This window comes from Leishmania braziliensis, chromosome 26 (genome assembly GCF_000002845.2).
Source record: "Leishmania braziliensis MHOM/BR/75/M2904 complete genome, chromosome 26".
Lineage (NCBI taxonomy): Eukaryota > Euglenozoa > Kinetoplastea > Trypanosomatida > Trypanosomatidae > Leishmania > Leishmania braziliensis.
Window position 1 is genome coordinate 56,096 of NC_009318.2, and position 24,450 is coordinate 80,545.

General features: G+C 59.4%; 9 protein-coding genes across 9 annotated transcripts; all 9 read right to left on the reverse strand.

Annotated features, from left to right (window-relative positions):
• Positions 1-683: 683 nt before the first annotated feature.
• Positions 684-4,001, reverse strand: LBRM_26_0280 (conserved hypothetical protein; the record flags this gene model as incomplete). The annotated part of the gene is made up of 1 exon (XM_001562212.1): positions 684-4,001. The coding sequence occupies one exon, from the start codon at positions 3,999-4,001 to the stop codon at positions 684-686; it is 3,318 nt and encodes a 1,105-aa protein (XP_001562262.1).
• A 508-nt stretch (positions 4,002-4,509) lies between these two features.
• LBRM_26_0290 (conserved hypothetical protein) lies at positions 4,510-6,342 on the reverse strand (the record flags this gene model as incomplete). Its single annotated transcript, XM_001562213.1, has 1 exon — positions 4,510-6,342. One exon carries the CDS (start codon positions 6,340-6,342, stop codon positions 4,510-4,512), a length of 1,833 nt encoding a protein of 610 aa, XP_001562263.1.
• Positions 6,343-7,432: 1,090 nt separating this feature from the next.
• LBRM_26_0300 (putative ras-like small GTPases) lies at positions 7,433-8,968 on the reverse strand (the record flags this gene model as incomplete). Its single annotated transcript, XM_001562214.1, has 1 exon — positions 7,433-8,968. The coding sequence occupies one exon, from the start codon at positions 8,966-8,968 to the stop codon at positions 7,433-7,435; it is 1,536 nt and encodes a 511-aa protein (XP_001562264.1).
• A 1,120-nt stretch (positions 8,969-10,088) lies between these two features.
• Positions 10,089-10,685, reverse strand: LBRM_26_0310 (conserved hypothetical protein; the record flags this gene model as incomplete). Its single annotated transcript, XM_003723138.1, has 1 exon — positions 10,089-10,685. One exon carries the CDS (start codon positions 10,683-10,685, stop codon positions 10,089-10,091), a length of 597 nt encoding a protein of 198 aa, XP_003723186.1.
• Positions 10,686-11,866: 1,181 nt separating this feature from the next.
• LBRM_26_0320 (conserved hypothetical protein) lies at positions 11,867-12,682 on the reverse strand (the record flags this gene model as incomplete). The annotated part of the gene is made up of 1 exon (XM_001562215.2): positions 11,867-12,682. One exon carries the CDS (start codon positions 12,680-12,682, stop codon positions 11,867-11,869), a length of 816 nt encoding a protein of 271 aa, XP_001562265.2.
• Positions 12,683-13,403: 721 nt separating this feature from the next.
• Positions 13,404-16,037, reverse strand: LBRM_26_0330 (aminopeptidase-like protein; the record flags this gene model as incomplete). The annotated part of the gene is made up of 1 exon (XM_003723139.1): positions 13,404-16,037. The coding sequence occupies one exon, from the start codon at positions 16,035-16,037 to the stop codon at positions 13,404-13,406; it is 2,634 nt and encodes an 877-aa protein (XP_003723187.1).
• Positions 16,038-16,818: 781 nt separating this feature from the next.
• LBRM_26_0340 (6-phosphofructo-2-kinase/fructose-2,6-biphosphatase-1-like protein) lies at positions 16,819-18,822 on the reverse strand (the record flags this gene model as incomplete). Its single annotated transcript, XM_001562216.1, has 1 exon — positions 16,819-18,822. The coding sequence occupies one exon, from the start codon at positions 18,820-18,822 to the stop codon at positions 16,819-16,821; it is 2,004 nt and encodes a 667-aa protein (XP_001562266.1).
• An 802-nt stretch (positions 18,823-19,624) lies between these two features.
• Positions 19,625-20,524, reverse strand: LBRM_26_0350 (putative C-1-tetrahydrofolate synthase,cytoplasmic; the record flags this gene model as incomplete). Its single annotated transcript, XM_001562217.1, has 1 exon — positions 19,625-20,524. The coding sequence occupies one exon, from the start codon at positions 20,522-20,524 to the stop codon at positions 19,625-19,627; it is 900 nt and encodes a 299-aa protein (XP_001562267.1).
• A 1,558-nt stretch (positions 20,525-22,082) lies between these two features.
• LBRM_26_0360 (putative mitotic cyclin) lies at positions 22,083-23,399 on the reverse strand (the record flags this gene model as incomplete). Its single annotated transcript, XM_001562218.1, has 1 exon — positions 22,083-23,399. The coding sequence occupies one exon, from the start codon at positions 23,397-23,399 to the stop codon at positions 22,083-22,085; it is 1,317 nt and encodes a 438-aa protein (XP_001562268.1).
• Between the last annotated feature and the right edge of the window lie 1,051 nt (positions 23,400-24,450).

Consider the following 24,450-nt stretch of genomic DNA (forward strand, 5'->3'; position numbering starts at 1 on the left):
TGTGGGGGGGGGGGGGGAAGAGGGAGAGAAAGAAGCAAGATGCGGCGAAAGGGAGCAACAACACATGCAAGACAACACACTCAACGAGTAAGACCACAAATTGAAGGTGCAGACACACACACACACGCTACGTTCTCGCTATGTCCGTGGCGCGGAGGCGGCACAAGAAGCGTACATAAGAAGAGGAAAGCAGGAAAGAATTGAAGAGCGCCCCCAGGAGGGAGGAGGAGGAGGAGAGAGGACAGTACGCATGGCAAGCAGCAAGAGAATGCGCGTGTGTGCTGGGCCGGTGCGGGCGTCGTGTGCATTCGGCATCACAGTAAAACACGTCAGGCCGACATGTCGGCTGCAGTGCAATGCGGCACTGAAGCGGCACGTGCAGCACTGCCTCAGACCACATCCGCGTACGCACACACAAACCACGAGAGAGACAAGTGAGGAAAAGAGGCCGGTGAGTGAGTGCCACAGCCGAATGCGCAGGAAGCACACGTCACGCATCACTTCGTTCCACCGCTGTCTGTGGGCCACTCCCTCTCCTACGCCAAGCCAGTAGGCGGCGTTTGAACACCTTTCCTTGCTGTGGTTGCGTTTTCATACGTTACTCGGCGAAGTCGCGTCGCAGCTCTGACGCGCGCAGGCTCGAGAGAGGAAAGTCATCTGCCACTGCTGCAAGACCAGAACGCCTACCATCCAGAGTCGAGGGAAATACCTCGCAAGAGCGCTAGCATCTCACGCCCGTGTTGCTGAATTACCGCATCATGCAGGTCCACCTCCGCCGCGGCGTTCAAGGCGGGTGCCGTCACACTCGCACTGCTCTCTACGAGAGGCCTTCCGCGATACGACGACATGGCAGAGGCGAGTGTTTGAAGGGTGCCAATGTCCACCTCCGACACCGCGGGCAGCGTGGCACCAGAGGTCTGGCACAACGACGCGACCACTTTGCCCAATGTCGCAGCGCACGCAGCCTTCGCCATTTCGTGGCGTGACAGTCGAAATACGTCGCGGCATAGTTCACAGATCTCGGAGATGGGGACGTGTGGCTGCATGGCCAGAGCGTAGGCGCCAATAAAATGCAAGGCCGCCACCTGTACGAACGCGTCTTGCGTGCTGTGGCAGAGAGCGACGAGAACCTCGTAGAGGGAAGTGTGGCGCTTACGCCGCATTGCATCGTCAAGGTTGCGCAGTGTGCAACCGTCCTCGTCGTAGTCCGTCCATGAGAGAAGAATGTCGAGCACACGAACGCGAAGCCGGCACCATCGCGATGCTGCGGCAGCCTGGGTAGCGAAGTTGCACCCGGTAGAGGCAGCCAACCACGACGGCAGGCGGTCCTCTGCCAACACAGACCACATCACGTCTGCCATGTAGCTCGAGTCCTTGGAGTCGAAACGGTACATCCCCAGCCATGTCACGCAGTGAACAGCCCGCAACGCGGCGCCGATGTCGTCGGCTTCAAACAGTGCGCGCACAAGGAGTTGCAGCAGGAGTCGGCTAGAGGCGTAGAGGGGCTGTGGATCGGTCACAGCAAATACCAAATCGTCGACGCGGTGGGCAAGCATCGCGAGAGTCACAGCAACGTTCACCGCAGCTCGGCTGTCCAGCGCGGTCCGAAGCCTCTCCGCCAGTTGCAGCCACTCTGCGCGAATCGCAGTGATCACCTCGCCTTGTCGGCGGCTGTTGTCGTCTGGGAGCTGCGCCACTGCCTCGGAAGACGTCAGGCACGCATCAATACGTTTGAGACAGGCCTCCAGCGCTTGCCCGGCGCGGGCGGTGAGCGGCAACAGCGCGTCGCCACCGTCTACCACCGAATGACACACTTCGCTACTGTGGGTGGGGTTATTCAACACTGTGAGAGACGCAAGTATGCTGCGGGTGCACCGCTGCAGGCGAGATAGATTTCGCCGCCGCTCCGCTGCAGTGCCGCCTCCACAGAGATGCGACTCAACGTTCGCTTCTGAGAGAAGGTGCTCCATCAGCCCCAGAGCCCACCGGTATAGCACACCCGAAAGCCTCAGCATGCGGCCAAGCAGCTCCAGTGTGGAGGCGAGAGAGACGTCACGAGCACCGAAGAGAGCTTCTGGCGACGCCTCCAACGAAAGGCGCTCCAGTACAGCAACCAGCGGAGAAGAGTCCGCCTTCGCCGTTGGTGCATCACCGAGCGATGTTGTCGCCAACGTGGAGGACATCGTTTCCGTCAGCCGTGGCACCGGTGGCACAGCCACGTCCTCCATACCGGCAGCGAAGAGCTCCAGGTGGCATGTCTCCACCATGACATCGACGCACGCTTGAACAAAGTCAGGCGTGGTGGCGGCGACATCCAGTAGGAGCCACTGTAGCCCAGCCGCAAGATACCCGCGCCGACAAACGCGCCCTGCGTAGCGCAGACGCGACTGCGCATCGTTCACTTGCATGTAGTACTGTGAACGCGCCTCGCCGCACGCGCTTACCAAGGCACGCGCGCACACTTCGTAGAGCGACGGGTTTGACAGCAGCTCCGTCAAGAGGCGGCGCAGCGTCGCTGACAACAATGGAGACACAAACTGCGCCGCCTTGCCTTCTCCGTCGACGCTGCCAGAGAGAAGAGCACAAATGCTCAAAACACCTGGAGCAGTGGCCGGCAGCACCTGCGCAATGACCCCGCAACCGGCGCCCAACGAGACTCCTTTGAGGAGCGACCTCAGGCGAAGGAGCGCGGCGATGGTTTCGCCCTCAGTGACGAGGGTGTCGCAGCGCAGGGCGAGGCAGCCAAATCCAGGTGAGAGCACATACTTGTTCGTGTAGAAGAACTGTCGATAGGCACGCGCAAAGTCGTGCCTGCTGCGAGGTGGAAGTCGCACCAGCGCATTCAGCAACACCGTGAGGACGAGGTGCAGGCGCTGCTCTAGTGTCTCGGCGGGCAGCCGAAGGTGACCTGCACCGAGGCGCGCCAGGAAGCGAGGCCGCACCGCAGTCGCCGATGCTGACGAGACAACTGAGGTGGCGTCAGCGTGCTCCTCGAGGAGCGCAAGTAACTGTGGGGCGAGCAGTCGCACGTGGTCCTCGACCGACAACCCGGTCGTCACGTGCGCCACAACAACGCTCAAAGCGCCTTCTTCTTCACCTTCCGCCGATAAGGAGCTGCGGTCACCAACAGCCTCGTCTAGCTGCTGCTGCCTCCACAGCGTAACGACTGGAGACGTCAGTAGCTGAACCAGCAACTGCACTGCCTCACCTGCCATATCAGTCTGCACCCTGTCGTTCAGCAGAAGCACGCGCAGTAGCGCTCGCACACCGTTAGGCCGCGTAAGCACGAGACCGGTCAACGTATCACTGAGGAGTCGCTTATGACTGGCGAATCGCTCCTTCGCAAACAACTCGGCGGCGATGTGGTTCTCCGTGAGGTTTGTACGTTGTGGTCCAGGCAGAGTGCTAGGGATCGTGGACAGTGCGGCGGCGGCTGCCGGCGGTGCAGCCGGCACGCCTGGATCAAGCAGAGGATAGAGCGCCTGCAGTACAATGTGCAGTGGAAGAGTCGCACTCGACCAGCATGTGTACAAGAAGATGAGTCCGCAAAAGCGACGCTGCGCAGCACTGACGTAGACGCTGGAGGCATTTGCTTCGTTTCCTGCCTCTTCGCACCCAGGCGGCAGCGACGGGACAGTGTAAGTGGTAGGCAGCGACGCCGGATCCAGCAGGTACACACAGGCGGCCAACACATCCTGGGTGTAGGAGGTCATGACGAACCATGCCTCAGCCGAGGCAGGCGGACGCGCATCTGGTGAAGGTGCGGCGTCGACCCCAGGCAGCGATCTGGAGGAGCCATGCGATTTGGCGAAGTAGAAGGGTAGGTAGAACTCTCTGTAGAGCTTGTAGAGGCTGGTGTACACGACCATCTCTGTCTGTGGGCTATCGGCGAGGAGGGCGGACCGCAGGTGTCCCCGCAGCTGGAGAACGCCCTCGTGGAGGGAGCTCAGGTGGACAACAGAGAGTTCATCTTCAACTCTGGTGCAGGAGCTTGTGTCCATCTCCCTGCCGCATCCCGTGCATCCGTCGCGCGACTTGTATCCACCGTGAAGGAGAATAATGGAAAGAAAGAGACTGATCGGGCGGGGAAAGAGGTGCCGAGGGGATGACGTTCCGGCGGAAGAGGGGAAGGGAGTGATGGCGGCGCACCTGCAGGGAAACAGCGCACGCTACGGTGAGGGAGAGCCGCGTCTGCGCCTCGCATGGGCAAGTGGCGGGGGTGGGGAGGGGGGAAGCACAGGAGCACAGAGTTAGCTTTGTTGCTTTAGCCAATGATGCACGAGTCATTCTTTTCCGGCTACTCGAAGGAGAACGGGTGTAGAGGCGACGTTCCAATATGCCCCTCATTGGCCACCACGCACCTCCGCGCACCGCAAATGCAGACGTAAAGCACACTGTTTTTTGCCTACGCTCTCAACTGTGCATTTCTGCGTCGACTCGGCCCAGGCGAGCACTGCAGACCTACGCGCGCAGTAGCGCACGCCAACACATCACTCCGCCTGGCCCCTCTCAGTCTGTACCACAGCGGCAACGCTCCTCCTCCTCACGCAGCTCCACCAAATCCTCAAGCCAAACTTTTGGAGTCACCTCAAAGCCGGCTGCGGTGTAGAGACACGTCGGGTCCTCCTTCGTTCTCACCTGCAGTGCGCTAAGGTCGTCGAAGCGGTCCTCCTCGATGAACATCGTACACAGCGCCCTCCAGTAGGGGTAACTTTTGTGTCGGAGCGAAACCCGCGCGTGCTCGCCTGCCAGTCGACGCGCCTCCACCACGTAGGGCACCATCTTGTCCGCCATTAGCAGCTGAACAGACGTCACCATGTCCTTGTAGATGCGAGGAATGCCCACCAGCGGTACCAGTGACGGGTTGGCCGGCTCCCGTCGTAGCAAGTAGGCAAGGATATCGTCCTCCTCTTCCCAGTTAGTGGCCAAGAAGCTGCGCGTAAAGGCGTCGACGCCCATCAGAGAGAACATGACGAGTGAGCACAACTCCAGGAGCTCCCCGAGACACTGCAGTGGGAAGATGAGCGATGCGCACAGGTACGTGCACACACTGGAGTGAGACGATGGCGACGCCTGTGGCGCTGATGACGTCACTGTTTTCGCTAGCTCGTCCATCAGTGTCTTCAGCTTTCGGCGCTGCCGCTGCCAGTGCGAGCTGTCGGCGTCAAAGGCCCCATGACCGAAGCAGTACTGGCCTAGCTCCGGCGCCTCACCCATCAGAAGTGGAAGAAGAAGCTTTGAAACGACGGTGTACATGGGCGGCGCTCCGTCCAGCTCATGGCCATGGATCTTGTCTAGCTTTCGCACCACACCCAACGCCAGGTGAACCACAGCGTTGCTCCTCGCGTAGTTTGGGAAGATGGCTCTGCCGCCACTGCGGTACACATCCGCAAGCAAGTACCAATCAAACTCCTCCACCTCGTCGAGCTTACTCAAAGCCTGATCGCGCCACTGCGCGCTCGCTGCGTACCAACCTACCAGCGACGCCATCTGCCGTGCCGCCGCGCGGGTCTCCTCGAACGCCTGCTTGTGCACTGCCAGCAGCTCGCGCAGCCTCAGCAGCTGCTGCCGCATTGACTCAGATGTGACACGCTGGTCGTACAAGGTGCTGAACAGAACGTCGTTGCGGTCGAGCAAGTTCCACAGAAGAAGGCGCGCGTAGGGGGAGAGGCCTTTGAGGGAGCCGTACGCATCCAGGTGCGTTGTGAGCACCACATACGCGCGGTGCAGTAGCTCATCATCCACCATGAAGTCGTCCGCTGCGAAGGTGGCCGCCTTCTTGGGCAAGGAAAAGATGCGGTACTCGTCCAGCGCTGGTTTGCGTTTCTTCGGCTCCGAAAGCTGGATCACTGTGTTCACCTCGGTATGTGGGTGGAATCGGGGCAGCACCACCTCGAACCCGGCACGCTTGCACGAGCCTTCCTCCACCGAGCGCTTGTCGCCCTCGTAGCGCGCCGGCATCGGCATCACGAGCGACGCTCGCTCACTGTACGAGTAGCCCTGCACGTCCTCCTCGAGGAGCACCTCGCCCAAGTAGCTCGCCAGCGGGCCGAACTCGGCCTCCGGGAAGCCCTGCTCCTCCAGGAGGCGCTGCAGAGACCGACAGAGCACCGCGGCCCCACCATCGGCAGCACCCCTGACGCACCCCTGCAGCATCGCCAAGAAAGCCTCCGTGTACATTTTAAATCTCGTTGCGGACTGCGCGCGCTCCTCCTCCGTGAGGTGCCGCCTCGCAACAGTCCAAATGACTTCCACGGAGGACGCAAGACTGTCCAGCATAGCGGGCCGCGCCTCCGGTGCCGCCTTGACAAGGGCCAGGCAGGCGCCGTGGATCTCGTGCATCAGACGGTAGAAGAGCACGATGCTCACATCGCTCCAAAGAAAGCTGCCAAAGCTGGTGGCGCCTTCTGACTTTGAGGATGGAGACGGTGGCAGACTTGTCGACATCGCAGCAACGGAGGCACCTACGGTTGACGCAACATCGTCGGCCGACGCAGCCGCGGCACTGTCACGGTCACGTTTGCGCGACATGACGCGAAGAAACGCCAACTTAGTGACACTCGCGGTGCTTGTCGCGATGGGGTGCGGTACGTATGTGCGTCTGTATCCTTTGGTGAAGGGCAGAGGGGTGCAGACAGAGGCGCGGGAGACCCCCTTGGAAGCGCTGTGTAGAGTCAAACGAGGTGATGTACTCGAGGTGGCGGCATCGACGCTCTTCTTGACGTCCGCCTTCCTCTGCAGCACACGCCTCGCCTTGTCAGTGAGTGTGGGTGCGCTTCAGCTGAGCTGAGACCGTAGAGGCGCTCGCATCGGAGCGGCGAGAGCGAATAGGGAGGAAAACATGAGAAGTAAAGGAGAGGCGCTGCAGACGCCATTGCGTTCGACGTAAACCCAGGCGGGGTCTGGTGTACGGTGAGGGCGTGGGTAAAGAGGGAAAATCAGCTTGTTCATTCCTCATCCCCCTTCATCGCCTGTACCACACCTGTTGGTGGCCCTGAATGGGGGAGAGGGGGGGGCGGGGTACAATCAAAGGCGCCACGTCTTCTCAATTGAGAGAGAGGGACGGGGCGGGCAGTGACTCTCCGCATGCATCCGTGAGTGGCTCGTTTTAGAGAGGAGTCTTCATGTTCAGCGTTTATGCCACCACAGGAAGCCAACAACAGAAGCTGGGAAGCCCCGCAACGGCCTCACTGGCCCCGGGCGTCGGCTGCTCTGTGGCAGATAGAGGGGGGGAAGACCCAGTAGAGGAAGAAGAGCAAGCCGCAGCAGGGACGGCATCCACGTGTGCACAGATGTCTGCAGCCCTGTGTGCATACGTGTGCAAGGAAGCCCCACCACTCTCGTTCTGCATCATGTAGATCCATGCATGTGCGTCCCTCTCACGTCCAGTATAACAACAGCATAAAAGAGACGAAGGGACGACGAAGAGGGCTCAGATGTAGTCCGGATTAGAGTCCCTCACCTCCTGCACGATCCGCAGTGGCACACCACGGAAGCCGAATTCCTCGGTGATGGCGTTCTTCATCATCTCCTGCAGTGCCTTGGGCAACTGGTTCTCCTCCTTCTTTGTTTGCAGCTGCAAGAGAAAGGTGGGTGGACGGGTGCTGATCTGCGTAATGCGTCCAACCCGTGCGACATGGTACGGTATGATCACGGACTTCTCCAACTTGCGCCAGAACTTGGTCAACTCTGAACGACGCACGCGCTTATTCCACGTGTCGTACAACTCCAGCACCTGGTCCATGAGCAAGGTCAGATTCATGCCAGTGTGCGCGGAGACGACTACAGCACTGCTATACTTCACCTCCTGGACCTGCCGCTTGATCTTGAAGTCGATGGCCTCGGCGGTTGCGCTTTGGTCGAGCACCGCATCCCACTTGTTTGCGCACAGCACAAACGGGCGGCCCTCTTGCGCGACCGTGTGCAGGATGGACATGTCGTACTTGTTCGGATGGCCCTCTGTGGCGTCGAACACCACAATCACCACGTGCGCGTAGCGAATCTCCTTTAACGAGAGGTTGTGGATGCAACTGAGGAACTCACGGTCAGTACGGTACCGCTGGCGCGCCAGCCCGGCTGTGTCGATCAGCTTCAGCTTCTTCCCTTTATAGGTGCAGGGGATTTCGATGGGGTCGCGGGTCGTGTTTGTTGCGTCAGCGGCGCGGTTCCGCTCGTAGCCGAGAAGACGGTTCACAAGGCTTGTCTTGCCGCTATTCGTTCGACCGACGATGGCCACGCGAATGTACTGCTCGGTGCAGTTGCGATCCCGAATCTCCTCCATGGCCGCCTCGTCGCCGCTCATGGCGAGATCTTCGATATCCCAGTCGTTCTCCACTTTGCGCATGGCGTGGATGTGATAGAGTGGCTCGAGCAGGGCTGACAGCATGTCGAGTCCCTCCCGTTTGCGCGCTGAGAATGGAATAGCGTTGCCGAGGCCGAGGTGGTTGTACACGTCCAGCACGAGCGCCTCATCCTCCTCCGGCACGAGGTCCATTTTGTTGACCAGCAGGCACGCTGGTAGCTTCTTGGCGGCCAGGTACTGGATTAAGTCGTGCTCCTCCGTAGACACGTCCTCATCCACGGCCGTGACGAAGATTGCGGCGTCGGCCGTCTCGACGGTGCGAAATGCCTCCTCGACCAACTTGCCACCAACGAGTCCAGGTGTGTCGATGATGGTGAAGTGCAGGTCGTTCAGCACGGCGTGGGCCTCCACGCAGTCGCGTGTGATGCCGTTGAAGTCCTTCACAATGTTCTTCTTCGCCGGCATCGTGGGGTCCTGGCAGAGCAGATTAAAGAGCGACGACTTTCCGCTATTCATGCGACCGACAATGGCAACGCGAAGACGCTGATCACCCAGCGTCTTGACGACCGGTGTCCAGCCGGCCACGCGCCGGCGCTGCTCGTCAGTACGTTTGGCGTCTCCCATGGCGGGGGAGATGTCATTCAATCGGCTTCCCGACCGCTTCATCTCCTCGAGCCAATTAAAGTGAAGACCGCTTCTGATTTGTGTACGCCGGGGTAGCGCATTCACAAACTCCGCGGGTCCCTTCGCCGTCGACGTCGCACTCGTCGCCGCTCCAGCGGAGGAAGTCGAAAGGGACGATGCACGCCGAGTAGACGTTGACGAAAAGCCGCGACAGGCGCTCCCGAGAGAGGCGGATGTCGACATAACGGCAGGGCACGAGCTCACCAGCAGGCGACGTGCACGTGAATCTCCCCACAGTGTGGGGGAAGCGAAAGAGACGAGACGTCCAAGACGCATTGCAGAGGAGTGACGCGGATTAGCTGAGTGGTTAACCCCCTTTCGTGCGCGAGCTCCTCCCCGCTGGCAAAGACGCTTTGAGTGCCGGCCGTCGGGTGTGACGAATCACGAGCGATGCGACGAGGTGAGTGGAGAGAGGCCCTCCGCCGGAGAGCAGAAGACAAAGAAGAGGGGAGGAGAGCACTGATTGTATGTTCAGAGGGAGAGAAAAAATCTGCGCGTGCTCGAGAGCACATCATGTCGTTCCACAGTGCACGCACATTCCACTAGTTGACTCGCACGTGAAAACTCACCGGGTAGCGGGGAGGCTGAGGTGGCAAAGAGTAAAGAAGAATGAACGAGGGAGCGCACAAGTGAAGCGGTGGAGTCCACGCGCCAGTCCTCCCCGTTCCTATTTCAACGACACGCTCCTCTTGCTTCCGCCGCTGCTCGTTTCCGCCTCGTCCGTAGAGCTAAGCAGGTCACAGCACACTGTCAGCAGCGCATGTTGCCGCTGCTTGTTTCGCTACCTCCGACTACTGCACCTCCCCTTGCTCGAGCACACACCAACGCACTCAGGGGCAACACAACGAGGGACGGAGAGAGAGGAGTGCAAGAGAAAACAAGAAGCGAGGGTTACGAAGCGGGGAAAGAGAGGTAAAAATGCGCGAGTGCGACAGGAGTAGCATGTCGACGCAGAAACGAGGAGCCGCCCTTTAGCGATCCCCGTCTTCCTCGGCTCTGTCGCTGCTTCGCGGGTGGCGTGGGGGGTAGGAGGATTGACGAGAGGCACTCAAGACGCAGAGGAACGGAAGACGGGGTGGCGAAGGGTACTTCAGCCATCACGCTACGTATTCTTCAGGTAGCTCTTCAGCTTTGCTGTTAGCATTGCCTTGGTTGCCTCATTTTTCGCGGTGGGCACACACGTCTCAAGCAGGTAAGTCGCCAGGTCCTCATGCCCAGGAAGAGAGTCGAGAACGAGCTGAACAAGCTCTTCATCGGGCGCCCTCTTACTGAGCTCACGGCGTACAACTGTCACAATTGGGCGCCCATCCCCCGAGTCAAAGCACTTGGCCGCCAACAGCGCCTTCACCGCCTCGGTGTCGATGTGGTCGCACGCCGTCATGAAGAGCTCGTCAAGATGCTCCTTCCGGATGGTGTCAGGGGCGTCCCTCATAAGATGGAACAGCGTACTGAGTGGAAGCACGCTGGAGTGTATGATCGCCGTACTGACGAGAATGGCGAGCTGGTGGTCATTCGCCTTCTTGGCAAATGCCATCGTCGTTGACGGATCCCAGTGACGCTCGACAAGCTCAACAAATATCGTATCGCTCATGTTCTCCGCCACAAACTCGGGGTCCTGGATGAGCTCCTTCATCTGCTCCACATTATGGTTGCACACGCACATCTGCAGCTTTGATTCAAAGGACTGCCGCTGGCCCATGACAGTGGGGCCGCACAGTGTGCGCGTCTGGACTTGTGGAGAAGCGTATGGGCGCTGAGAAAGGCGTGCTCACCATGTGCGATGCGTCTCACGCTCAGGCTGCCAACAACACTTGCCTCCCCCAGTGTGTTGCGGAGGGGAAATGACAACTGGAGGAACACAGATGAAGAACAGCACCACGCCAGTCTCCTGTGGTAGTGCCGAATGTGCCAGGATAGGACCTTGAGAGCACAGAGATGCTACGGCAGTGGCCGCCGCGGGCGCTGACGCTCGTGTGTGTGCTTCTCGTATCTGTGTGTGTGTGTGAGAGAGAGAGAGAGAGCGGGACCACACGACTGAGTGAGGAAGAGGCTGTGCACTCTGTTTGAGAGGCGGGAAAAGGGGGTGTGGCAAAGCGGTGGGGAGACGTGACGAGGGGTAAGGCGTGTGAGCTGAAGCTGGGAAAAAGAGGAAGTGGAGGTGGAGGACCGCATTCCCCCGTGTGCGCCAGAATCAAAGGAAAGCACACGGTGTGGCAGAGACCACGTGAAAGAGGAAGTAGAGGGAGCCCTCACACACAACACCCACAGAGGGAGAGAGCGACAGGCGCCACTTGGCCGCGCTTAGGGATGCCACTGCCCAGTCAGTCGAGTCGAGATCACAGTATTACGCCAACAACAAGAGTAGCAGGAGGGGCAGCTTCATGAAGACGGAGGGAAGTGAAAGCCAAGCGGCCTGAGAGGCGCCAGTACAGGTCACACGTAGCAGCAAGTCTGCAGGGCTTCCGCGTTGGTTTTACTACCCCTTTGCACTCAATCTCCCCCATCTCTGATAACCACCAACGCCTCAGCACATCCGTCAGCTGCAGCTTCAGAGCGCAACGTTGACCCACTCTGCACTTTCGTTACCCGTGGTGATCGTTGCTTCGGCCGCGTCAACGGGAAAGAACTCGAACCCTAGCAGACGCGCGCACGCACATCCAAACAACAAGTACAACACTGCAGCCACAAACGTTTGACGTGCCCGTGTGCGGGCGTCTGCGCTTGAACAAGTGGGACGGTGCCTGAGAGCATGCTCGCAACATGGTTGCGAGGGGGCGCATCAGCAATGAGGCTATTGAACCCATCCACCGCGACAGAGCTTACTAACGCAGCCAGCAGACAACCATCTCACCCAGCACCCGCCTATCTGCTCACTACCTCTCAGTACTCAGTGCTGCAGTAGTTGATGAGCACGCGCGAGAGGAGCACCGGCAGACTCGAAATGATCGGACCGTACTTGCTGGAGTTCTCGTACAGGTCGAAGAGCGGTGCTGCCACCAGCTCCACGCCCTCCTGCACCATGTTAAAGTATACCGTGGGCTCGAGGTGCACGAGGTAAACCGTGCGCACTTCCCGTACACTGCTCGCCGCGATATGTGCTGGAACGTATGGGTACATGTGCGGCGTGAAGTGCGGCCGATACCACGTCGACAACACCTCCCCGATACGGAAGAAGCGACCCGCCTTGGACGCGTTATGCGCCATGCCAACATCCACGACCGTGTCAGAGTGACCGGTGTTCGCCACCTCAGAAGCTCCGGCTGGCGTCTTCGCTTCGTTCAACAAGTGCCGGCCCAACTTGCGCAGTAGACAGCCTTCCTCTGCCTCGCCACGGCGACAGCGGCCGCCCGGCAGGCGATACATGACCTCGGCGTTCATGTTGGACGGCGGCACGGTACGCATGCCGTCCGCATCGCGACTCCTCACGTTTATCTGCTTCATGAGGAGAACGTGGGGGTGGCGGTGGAGGTGGACGAGAAGCACGCCCTCGACGGAGTGCACGCACAGCTCTTCCTCACACCGCTTCTTCAAGCTTAGCAACTTTTCAATGGCGTTTCGGGGTCGAAGTAGAGCAGAGCTGCCAATGCCAGCGTTGACCTTGCGTCCCGACACTCCGCCGTTGCCGTTGGAAACATCCACCGAAGCCTGAGTGTAGTTCTCCACCGGGTAGACGTCGAGCTTCGCTTTTAGCGACATTGCCGCGCCTGTGCAATAGGCCCCTCTATGCGTGTAGGCGGGTGGATGGGCGAGGCACAGAGAGGCGCCGAAGAGGAGTAGGTGCACATAGGTGCAAGTGCACGAACACCGCAGTCCAGCCAGCTCAACAGTTGCATTTATCCGGAAAGAGGAGAAGAGGAACGGAGAGAAACGTAGAAGGAAGACGCGATAGAGAGCGACTGACGGACAGCCCCGCACCTTTCCCTTGGTGATGGTGTCCCGAGCCGCATGTGCGGTGCACGAAGCCGTGCCGTGGTTGACGTTTGACCACGCCTCTTGCGAGACACAGAGAGACGCCCACAAAGGGAGAGAAAGCGCCTTGACGCGCAACCGCCACTACCACAACCCCACAGTAAGGGAAACAGACATCAGGGCCCACCGGCAAAAGTGAGTGCAGTGTTGGAGAAGGCTGGCGTGGCATACGGGCAGGTAGAGCCGCAGAGAAGAGGGGGACAAGCGGAGAGAGCAAGCGAAGGGTGCACTGGAGGTAACGGGCAACTTCACGACGCTCACACAGGATACGAAGGCCAGAGAAGGAGAGGAATACAGTAAAAGAGGGAGTGCGTAGCAGCACAGGTTGCAGCACTGAGCACAGCTGCCACCCCAAGCAGCGCCATGCTCTCCTCAACTTGCCGTGTTTCCTTGCACTCCTCCCGTTACCCCCACCCCCTACCAGAACCGAACTTATCTTTCAGGGGGTTCACTTGCGCAGTAAATAGCGGGCAATCTTGGCGCCATCACGAGCGACCCACGCCGCATTGCACCGCAAGCCCTCCACGCCCTGTTCGAAGGCCATACGAGTACGAGACTGCATTTCACCAGGCATGCAGTCAAAGAAGCGACGCAGCGGAGTCACCATTGCCTCGTCACTACAATGCTCAAGCAGCTTCAGCATCCTCGCCAGCAGCACGGATGGCGCCTTCTGCGCCAGAAGCGGCCACTTGTGGATGAGTTGCTCAACAAAGACGCGCTGCGTCTGTGCGCCCTCCGCCAAGCCTAGCAGCACCGTCAGCATGTCCTGACTGTTCACCGCGTCCGACAAAAGATAGTCCATCAGCTTTGGCACATCAGTGGACGGCTCCGCCACCGCTGCGAGTGCGCCAAGGTACTGCGCCCGTTCCTCCGCGTAGGTAGCTTTGGCGATGAGCTCCTGCACCTCGGCCATCGCCGCTGCACCATGGGTGTGGATGTGCACAGCGTACACGCAGCCGAGCATATCGAGCGAAATCGAGGATGTGGCGCGATTGTCGTAGAGCTCCTGCGCCACCGCAACTGTCTCGGCGTTGCTGCACGCGAGGAGCCGAGAGAAGATCAGCAGGCGCGATTGCTGAGTGCGGTGACCGTCGTCATGGCGCGGTTGCAACCCAAGCCGCTGCATCGCCGGAGCGTAGAGACGATCGCAGAAGTCGTTGAACGCGGCGCGCACCTCCGGCAGACAGCCACCGAGAATGCTACGCAGATTCTTCTCGAAGTGGGCCACCTCGCACCACACTGTGTAGTCCTCCTCGCTGTGGTAGTGCGAGAGAAGCTCCATGGCTTGCACCGTGTCACAGTAGCCTCCGCGCGCGAAGGCCGCGTAGTCTGCGAGGAGGGAGTAGCGGTCCGTGCCATTGATAAGCTTCGCGGTGAGCGGGCCCACGAGTCCGCGCAGCATCGCTTCCGTGTACTGCACACGGCAGAAGGCGATCTGGTCGCTGTTCACCTTCACCCAGACTGCGCCGTCGATCGGGACAGTGACGGTACGATCGGTGAGTACGATGGGTACCGTATTGACCTCACCATCTCTGGTCCCATATGTGTAGTACATGGGAACCTTCCACAGCGCCGCGTCCTCGGCTGGTGTCGCGTCGTTCAGGACGAGGAAACGCCGCTGCGTCAGCGTCAGTGTACTGGCTTCTGTGTCGTGCACGGCCTGCACATACGGGTACCCCTGCTCCCTCGTCCAGTTGTGGAGAACCCCTTTCAAATTCGGTGCTGCTGGGCCAGAGAGGGAGTCCCATAGCTGCACAGACGTAGCCGCCCCGTAAGCGTAGCGGGAGAGATAGTTGACCAACCCGCGCTGGAATCCTGCCTCGCCGACGAACTTGGCCGCCATGCGCAGCACCATGGCTCCCTTAGAATAGCTGATGGCATCAAAGATGCTGTCCACCTCTTGCACATCCACCACCGGCAGTTCAATCGGGTGCGAGGAGCGCATTGCGTCCAGCTGGAATGCCCCGTTGCCCTCGTTGTACACAAACTGCGTGTCCATCCCCCATTCGGGAAAGATCTTGCTCACCGCCCACATGGCCATGTAGGTGGCAAAAGACTCGTTCAGCCACAGGTCCGACCACCAGGCCATGGTCACCAAGTTGCCAAACCACTGATGGGCCAACTCATGCGCCACCACCATCGCAACCCGCTCCTTCTGCGTGGCGCTCGCCTCCGCCGAGGCCAGCAGCGTCTGCTCACGAAACGTGATGCAGCCCCAGTTCTCCATGGCCCCAAAGGCAAAGTTGGGCAACGCGATGAGGTCAAGCTTGGAAAAGATGTACGGGGACTGGAAGTAGGTCTCGTAGAGCGGCAGCACTTGCGCGGCCACCGTCAGTGCGAACTGTGCCTGCTCGATCTTCCCGCGCGGGGTAATGGCACGGATGACAATGGAGGAGGGCGATGCCAGTGCGCCGCCCTGCCCAGCCACTGCGGCAGCGCTCCGCGGCGCCGTCACCTCCGCCGTGTCCAGCTCCCCAATCACCCAGGCAACAAGGTAGGTGGACATCGCTATGGCAGGACAGAAAACCCAGCGCGCCAAGCCGTCTGGCAGCTGCACTACTTCGAGCGGCGCGTCGTTGCTCCACACCTGCAGCTTCGCAGGAACGGTAATGTCGAGGGCAAACGTTGCCTTAATGGCAGGCTCGTCCCAACACGGAAAGACGCGGCGGGCTTCAGCGGGGCACATCTGTGTCGCCCCCACGTATGACGTTACGCCCTCGTACGTGTAGTGGCTGCGGTAGAAGGCGAAGAGGTTGTCAGTGATGGCCGCCGTGTAGCAGAATCGCAGCTGGGCAGCATCGGCGACTGCACAATCGACCTGCACAGATATACGTTGGTCCTCCGTCGACTCCATGATGCTCTGCACAGTCACTGGAGCACCACCGCCGACGGTGGCGCGCACCGAGACGTCCGAAAACGTCAGCCCCACCGCATTCAGCGTGAAGGAGTTGGTGGGCTCCGCGATGCGCACGTCGATGGTGACTTCAGCCGAGAAGGTGGCATGCTCCAGATCTGGAGAGAGGGCTATGTGGTAGTGCGTCGGTCGGACATTCCTCGGCAGCACACAGCGCGCGGTAGTCATTAGAGTTCACAGAAGGGGCAGAGAGAAGGGCAAGACAACGCCTAAAGTTCACGGACAACTGCCGGCGCCTTCAGGGCCCCATCCACGGCTAGGGTGCGTGAGGCGATGCACAGAAGCAACGAAATTGAGTGACGGCGCACAGGACTCATACAGACACTTCTGAGAGAGGGAATGCTATGTGTGCTAGTGCAGGGGGTGCACGTGCAGTGGCGAGGGTGCGCGGTCGGAAGTGCGGTAAACAGAGAAGAGGAGGCGGAGCACGCAGTGCAGGAGAGACCTCAAGAACGCGCAGGCAGAGAGAGAGAGAGAGACGCACGACTGCTGGCGCAGGGTCAGCGCATACAAACACACGCGCACACACACGACGAGAGGGGGACGGGCGGGAAGGAGAAGGCAGGAAAATCAGAAAAAAAAATAAAGGCACAACGACGGTATAAACCGCTCGCAAACCAGACAAACATGACAAGGGGAAAGAGGAAGGCGGTAAAGGAAGCCTCAGGACTAGTGAAAGACATCCTCCCCTGGATGCAATCACACGAAGCCCCGTGACGCCCGTCTTCTTCGCTCCACACAGACGCACGCACACGCGCACACACACACACACAGAGAGAGGCACAGAGACAGATGCGTGTGCACGCGTTTTTCTTTCTGGTTAGCATTCGAGAGAAATGCGCTAACATGGCAAAATAGAAAGGCAGAGCGCCCATCAGCGCCAGAAACACACAAACACCCTTGAAAGAGAGAGAAGGGGGCGCTGCCACTCCTCTACACGCAGCCGCTGTCAGGTGGACAGTTCCGTCTCGCTCCGCTGTATAGCCACGACGGCCTCAGAGAGGTCAATGAGCTCGGCGACGCGGTTCACACCGACCATACGGATTTTGACGACGTGCTCAAGCGGGATGTCGATTTTGAACGCGTTCTGCGGTGCGACGATGTTATCGCCATCCGTCACGAAGTACGAGTAGAGACCCTGCAAGAGATGGAGGTGAGAGGTGACCAGCACTGGCGTGGTGCTGGCCTGGATGTCGTGGATGTGAGGCTCCAGGCGCGAGTTAAAGACTTGGTGAATACACTCGCCATTCGGCCATGCAGTGTAGTATGGGTCCGCCTTCATGGACTGCAGGGTGTTCGGCATTGTTCGCATAACGTCAGACAGCAGCTGTCCTTCGCAATCGCCGTGATTGATGTCGTCCAGTGTAGGAAAATACAAGACGCGGCAGCGCAGAGATGGGCTGTCTACCACTTGCTCGGAGGCAGTGGTCGGCGTGGAATGATGCTTGATGGACTCCTCGGCAAAGTAGTGCACTGTCTGCGTGCACCGCTTCGCGCAGCTCGTCATGACGGTCAAGGACGTTGTGGACGGAATTTCCTTATGGAAGTATTCAAAGAGGACACGGCTGTAGGCGCGGCCTCGCTCGGTGAGGCGCGAGTTGCCACCGATGCGATCGCTCAGTAAGTCCACGTACTCGCCGGCGCGAGTGAGGTACAAGTTCATGGGGGTTTGACTGAGGTTGTGCAGCATAAAGGCCAGTCGGCTGGGCATCCAGCCAGAGATCATATTCAACGAGTACGTCTGGGTGTCCTCAATGCGAATGTAGGACATATCACAGTCTGTAACTGGATTGAGGGTCTTGTACACCGCCTCGTGCTGCGCCATCACCTTGTAGTAGCGATCCACAAAGTCCTCCGGTGCGTTCGGGAACATTTCCTTGGCGTGCAGGATATTGCGGTGGATCGTCTCCTTGTTGTTGTTCACCACCTCCACAAAGACGACGCGCGTCATGTTGATCTGGCGCGTATCGCGAATCGCACGCAGGAGGTACTGGCGCCGTGCATGTGTTGTCTGCGTGCCGTCAAGGATGGCAACACCGCTGGTCTTGCAGATGTACGTGGTGAGGTCGTGCGCCAGCTCCTTGGCAATTCGAAACTCCACCTCCGCCACCCCGGTCGGAGACAAGACGCTGGCGTCTCTGTCCACCCCCTCCGTCATAGTCCGCTCGACACGACGGCGGCATGCTTGGTGCGAGAAGATCCTGCACGCTAGCCCGTTCCACTGGAAGTACCGCCGAATTTGCTCCGCAACATAAGTCTTGCCGCGCCCTGGAAGCCCCACCATTATGACAATGAGGGATCCGAGCATGGGCTGTGGGACGGCGGAGAAGTCCGGCGCGTGCATCGATGCAGGCGACAGCTCGAGGGACGATGGCTGCCCGGTAAAGGAATCAGGCGCCGCGTTGGCCCCGAAGTTGAAGCAGCGTGACAGTGCCTGCACGACGTCACCGAAGCCGTTCTCCTCTGCTACTTCAAGAGGAGTGTTGCCGTCGCGGTCCAGCAGCGAGGGATCCGCGCCGAATTCAAGGAGCACCATGACTACTCCTAGGCGACCATTCGTGCAGGCAATGTGCAGCAGTGTACTCCCGTCGTAGTCACGACTGTTGGGGTCTGCGCCGCCGGTCAATAGAATTCGGGCACCGACGGCGTCGCCAGAGGCCGCCAGTTCACATAGTTCCACGGTGAGCATGTGCAACACGACGGGGTCGACGACATCTTCGGGGGTGAGGTTATGCTGCCCAACTGAGTCAGGACCGGCAGTCTTGTTCTCGCTTGCTTCTAGCGCCTCAAGGTGCTGGTTGATGCGTGCAATCTCCTCTTGGATCATGGCCATGCGCTGAAAGGAAATGGGCTTCTGACGCCGCTTCCTCGAGGCCTCGATGCCACTGTAGCGCTGCGAGGTCAACGCCGGACTCGCGGACGCCACCCCCGTCGTTAGAGATGCCTCAGACATCTCGATGCACGCTCGTGTTCTTGTGAACAGTGGCTGTGGATGTGCCACAGCCCCCCACTTGAAAGGTCAGCGCAGAGAGAGAGGAGGAGGAGGAGGAGAGGAGCATGGCGGTGGACGTCGTATCGGTGGCAACGACAGTACAGGCCTCTATGGGGCCGCTTAGGCAGTGGAGGAGGGTGTGTGGACCACTCAAGGAGGAACAGTCGTCCATCACAGCGCGTGGCACTCTGAGAGGCGGTACGAGTAACCTCGTTCTTCTAGCGAGAGGCAAACGTTTGTTTCTTTCCGATGTCAAAGGGGGGGGGGGGGGGAGAAGTGACTCTGGTGGACATGAACAGTGACACGCCCCGGTGCTGCGAGTGCCGGCTTTCCTTTCATTGACTCCCTCATAGAGTGTTGGCACAGCAGCCACGCCGCCGCTGCATGCTGGGCATATTTCAAAAGCTCTCGAGTAGTGGTGCTCATGTCCACAGGCTTCAGGGATGATGTGGCTGTGGGGAGAGGGGAGGACCGTCTCATGTCAGCCTTGTTTTGGGCATCTTTTGCATGGCTGGCAGAGAGAGATGATGATGCATCCTCACAGACGCACCCCCGCCAGCCGGCGATGCAGCGCACACGACGTGGCATGCGGAGAATAGAGGTTCCCTTCTCCTGCGAAACTAGCGATCTGCACAGCGCTGCATCTCTTGCCCCCCCCCCCCGCCCCCTTCCCCATCACCTCTCCTCTCGTGCCACTTCCTCCCTGGAGGCACACGCAGGCTCTCAATGAGAAAGCTGGAAGAGGTGGAGCGCACCGCGTAGCTTACGATACGCTCACCGCAGCCTTGAAGCCCTCGAGGGTGTTTTGGAGGAGCATGGCTATCGTCATGGGGCCCACGCCACCGGGCACCGGGGAGATCCACGCAGCGCGCGCGGCAGCCGCCTCGAAGCAGACGTCACCGACAAGACGATAGCCCGCCTTTTTCGATGGGTCTGTCACGGGCGTCGTGCCAACATCCACGACGGCGGCCCCCTCCTTAATCCACTCCCCCTTGACGTACCCGGGCCGACCCATTGCCGCGACGACGATGTCGGCGGTCCGCAGGTAGTCGATCATGTCCTCCTCGGACGTACCGGAGTGCAGAATGGTGACAGTGGCATTTTCCTTCATGAGGAGCGCGGCAACAGGGGCGCCAACGATGTTGCTGCGACCCAGCACAACCGCGCGCTTGCCGGCCATCTCGATACCACAACGCCTCAAGAGCACAATGACGCCCTTCGCCGTGCATGGAGTGAAGGGCGGCGCCCTGTCCTTGCAGTGGAGCAGGCCGATGTTAATGGGCAGCAGCGCATCGGCGTCCTTGCATGGGTTGATCTTCTCTAACGCTTGATGTTCATCCAGGTGCTTTGGTAGAGGCAGCTGGACAATGATGCCGTGGCAGCTCGGGTCACTGTTCAGCTTCTCAACGTTGGACTCCAGCACCTCCTGCGAAGTGTCCTCTGGCAGTTCAACATTGAAGCTGGCCATCCCAACCTCCACGGCGGTTTTGTGCTTCAGCTGCACATACTTTTGAGAGTCCTTGCGCTGCCCTACGATAATGGAGGCGAGGCCTGGCACCTTGCCGCCGTGAAGCTCTCTCAAGGCCGCTACCTCATCCTTAATCTCACTTAAGATGGCGGCCGCAATCGCTTTGCCGTCAATGACCTGAGCAGACCGTATCATGATGTGTACAGACACACCCTTGCGGACGACAAACTGCTGATGACGATAGAAAATACCGCGGTTGCTGGTAGACAAGCACGGGTAGAGATGTGAAGGCTCAGAATGATTTTCTCTTGCACGTGATCTACCTCTGGTGCTGCACCGCCCCTGTGCTTGCACGTTGGTACTAAATCAGCTTTGGCGTAATGGAGACCCGAAAGAGATATGAAGAGGCGTGTAGGGCAATGATGAGAGGAGCTTCCCGCTTGAATGCGTCACAGCACATTGATGAGTCTCTTACGAGCAAGAAAAAGCAGCACGAGTTGGGAGCGATGGTGACGTGTGTGAGAGAGCCAGAGGAGTTGGGGATGGCGTTGCTCGTGAGAGCCGGTGTGGATGTGATGAAGGAAAAAGGGGAGAATACGCAATGTCCTTCAGCGTACAGAGAGCCATGGCGCGGAGCAGTGCGGCCATTGTGGCGGAGAGAGAGAGAGAGAGACGCCACGCATGACCATTGGCACACCCACGTGATGCATGCATGGGTGCCCAATGCGCAACAGAGTTGGACACACGGTGTACGAGAAAATAGGAGTGTGGGAGGACCTGGAAGAGGTGAGGTAATGAAAGTTTCAGCACCCAGCAGGAACCGAAGCAGTGAGAAGCAGCAGCAGCAGCGCCACACACAAGCTCCTCGAATCCCGCTGTATGCACCCACGGCAAGGTATGGCGTGCCTCAGGCCTCACAAAGAGCTCAATCGGTCCAGATGCACTTGAAGCTCTATGTAGCAACTCCATGGAGCAGCTCCCTGCTGAATCTGCACGGTCATGGACGGAAGGAAGCGGGAAGCACCGGCATTTGTTGAGCAGGGCGTCCGACACGCAACCCTTGAGGCCTCACCACAAACGGTACGCGGATACACGTGAGTTGTCTTCGGCTTTGCGGCCTTTTTTCGCTTGTTGTTCGACGATATACATTCGTTCCCCCATTACTTCGACCCACTCACCTTCTAACCTCCACCAAGACTCCCCGCATCCACAGACACACACACAAACACACACTTGTCCACCAGTGATTACCTGGCAAGGTGCGCTCCTGTGTGTATGGGGGTGTCTCTGGGTGGGCGTCTGTCGAGACACCAGAGAGTGACGGAGCGCCGGAAAGTAGAAAAGAAGGAACACTGGCGCAGCGCCCCCATCACCTACGCCACAGGCGCAGTCGCCAAGGAGAAAAACAAAAAGAGTGGTCACCACCCATCTTTGCACCGCAGAGAGAAACGCTACACAGGCAAAGTAACGCGAGTCGCGCACAGACGCACGCAGAGCGCGCGATGCGAAACAGAGAGGAGGACGCCTATATGGAAAGTTCAACAGTTAAGGGGGGGGGAGAAGAGAGACGTACGGCGCGCATCGAGCCATGGGTGGGTGGGTGGGTGTGATTGGGCATCTACGCGCGCAGGTGTGCATGAGTGCATCTATGCATCTATGTTGTGAACTGAAAAGTGGACTCGCAATAAGCGGGGTTGTCACGGAAGCTCCACAAGCGGTAGTAGCTGTGCAAGTGGGGAGGGAAGGGGCACGCTTACTGACTGGCACTGAGCGAGGAGCGGCACGACAGGCTAGGGAACAGGACTGCTGTAGGAATCAGACTCACGGCATGGCGCTCTGGCTGAGCATAGATCTGCTTTAGCAGGTTGCCCGGAGTGCGTTCGACGCTGTTCTTCTGCAGCGCAGCGCACACAACTGGCAGTAGTACGCGCACCGACTCACTTGGCTCACCGGTTGCGAGGCGGGCAGCGTGGCGACTGCTGTGCAACGCCGCAGCTGCCAGGCAAGACTGCCTGTACTGTCCGTAGTAAGTGTGAACGGAAAGCGAAGCGATGAGATACTCTAGAAGTCGGAGCTGCTCCGGGGACGCCGGCGGGTCCTGGTGCAGCACAAGAGCCTCGCAGAAGTGGTGCAGCGTGGAGACAGCCGTATCGAACTGCAACGCCCGCACGATCTCCTCCTCTGCCGCCATGACGTTTTCCTGCGCGAGTTTCATCTTGACGGACACGAAGTGTGGATCCAATGTGGGCCACGAGTGGTCGCACTTGGAGGCGAGCAGCAGGGCTGCCATACTGTACAGCCGCAGCTCCTCTTTGGGGGTGCTGCGGCGGGCGAGGAAGCGGTCAAACAGGGCTACCGCGAGGAAGTAGGCATCGAGGGAGAGCGGCACACCGCAGAATATGGTGAAGATGAAAAGCTCCTCGCAGACGCGTGCGCGAACAGACTGCGCCGACACGCCTAGCTTCGGCGGGTACACCATGGAACTCTGAGCTCGCTCGTCCATGTCGATCAAGTCATCCAGTACTGTGGGGTAATAAACCCCCGCGAAGGTAAAGGCTCCAAATCTCTGCTGCACCGCGTCCCGTAAGGCGGTGCAAAGCGCCAGCGAGTCCACTGCTTCGTCTGCGAGACGTGCGCACAGCCACTCCTCCACCCACTCGCGGTTGTAGGGGCCCAACTGAATCGCCAACTGGCGAACCTCGCCCGCCGTTAGTGGCTCCTGCAGCCGTGCCACCAGCAGCACCTTCTCCTTCAGCTCCATCAGCGTCAGCTCCGTTCCTTGCAGCAGCACGTGTTGGCGGCGAGTAAGGACGGCGACGATCTGGTCACTCAACTTACGCGAAGGGTCGCGCGAGCGTCCCCACACTTCACCGAGGATGCGCACAGCTTTAGCGTCGGCGCGCTGGAAAAGTGGAAAGAGGAATCGTTCCACATGCTCGGCTGTGAGGATGTAGCGGTTGCTCTTCAGCTCCGTCTCGTCGTCCAAGTCGCGCACAAAGTGGTCGCGAATGCGCTGCTGAATCACCCTAAACGTCAGCGGCTTCAACGCTTCCTTCTGCGTCTTCTCCATCTCTTGTTTGGCAGTCACGTAGACCGGTATGCGCAGCACCGCCTGCGAGCAGTCAAGCGTGGTGCCACAGGGCAGCGGCGGCGGCGGCGGTGGCGGTGGCGACGACAGATTCAAAGGAACAGCTCCCAGAACTTGACGGGTTGGCGCGATGCAAGCGCCTCTCGCAGACCCGCTGCCATTGTGGCTGGTGTCCTTCGCTGCTGACATGTACGGCGCCTTCAACAGACGGCGATGAATGTTGGTGTGTTGAGCAAACGAAAAGTGCGCGTGATGCTGCTGCGGCTTTGGGTGTGAGACGGTGTGCAGATACGCGCACCTACAGATGAAGGGAGGGGGTAATGAGAAAGACGGAGGCGGCTCGCGACTCAACGAGACGGCACCACGACACCTGTTCTGCTCTGTGAAACAACGTAACACCTGCCCCCGCTGCATATCTGGTGTGTTACGTGGGTGCGTAAGCTCCAAGACAATGGAGAGAGAGAGAGAGAGAGTGGCGAACGGAATAGCCGCCCAGGGAGATGAGGGCTCGAGATGACACCACTCAGACGCAGGGGATACCAGATGTAATGCACACCTCTCTCTAGACACCTGCCGCAGCACACACACACGCACACACACACACACACACCTCCTTCCCCGTCCCTCTTCCAGTGACAGAGGGCACTGCCAGACAGCACGCGAGTTCCCCGCCTGGCTGCTCACAATAATTGCAAGCAGGAACACCAAGCAAACAGGCGAGAGGAAAGAGTCGCAAGAAAACGACAGGTGCACCGTACGCCTCCTCTGCCTGCCTACTCCTTCACTATCAGAGGAAGGTCATAAAAGGGCTGCTGAGGTAGCGGGGGGGCTGTGGAGAAGCCAAGGGCAACACCGCTGCGGGAAGCCACTGTTTTGTTCGTGGGTGCTTCTGCAGTCTTTGATAGTCGAGCGTAGTCCACCTTTACTCGGGGCGGTGCTTCGCTTGCACGGAGAGGCACACAGAAACACATAGAGAGAGAGAGAGACACGCCATGGGCATTGCACGTTGCAGCTAAAAGGGGGGGGGGCAGAC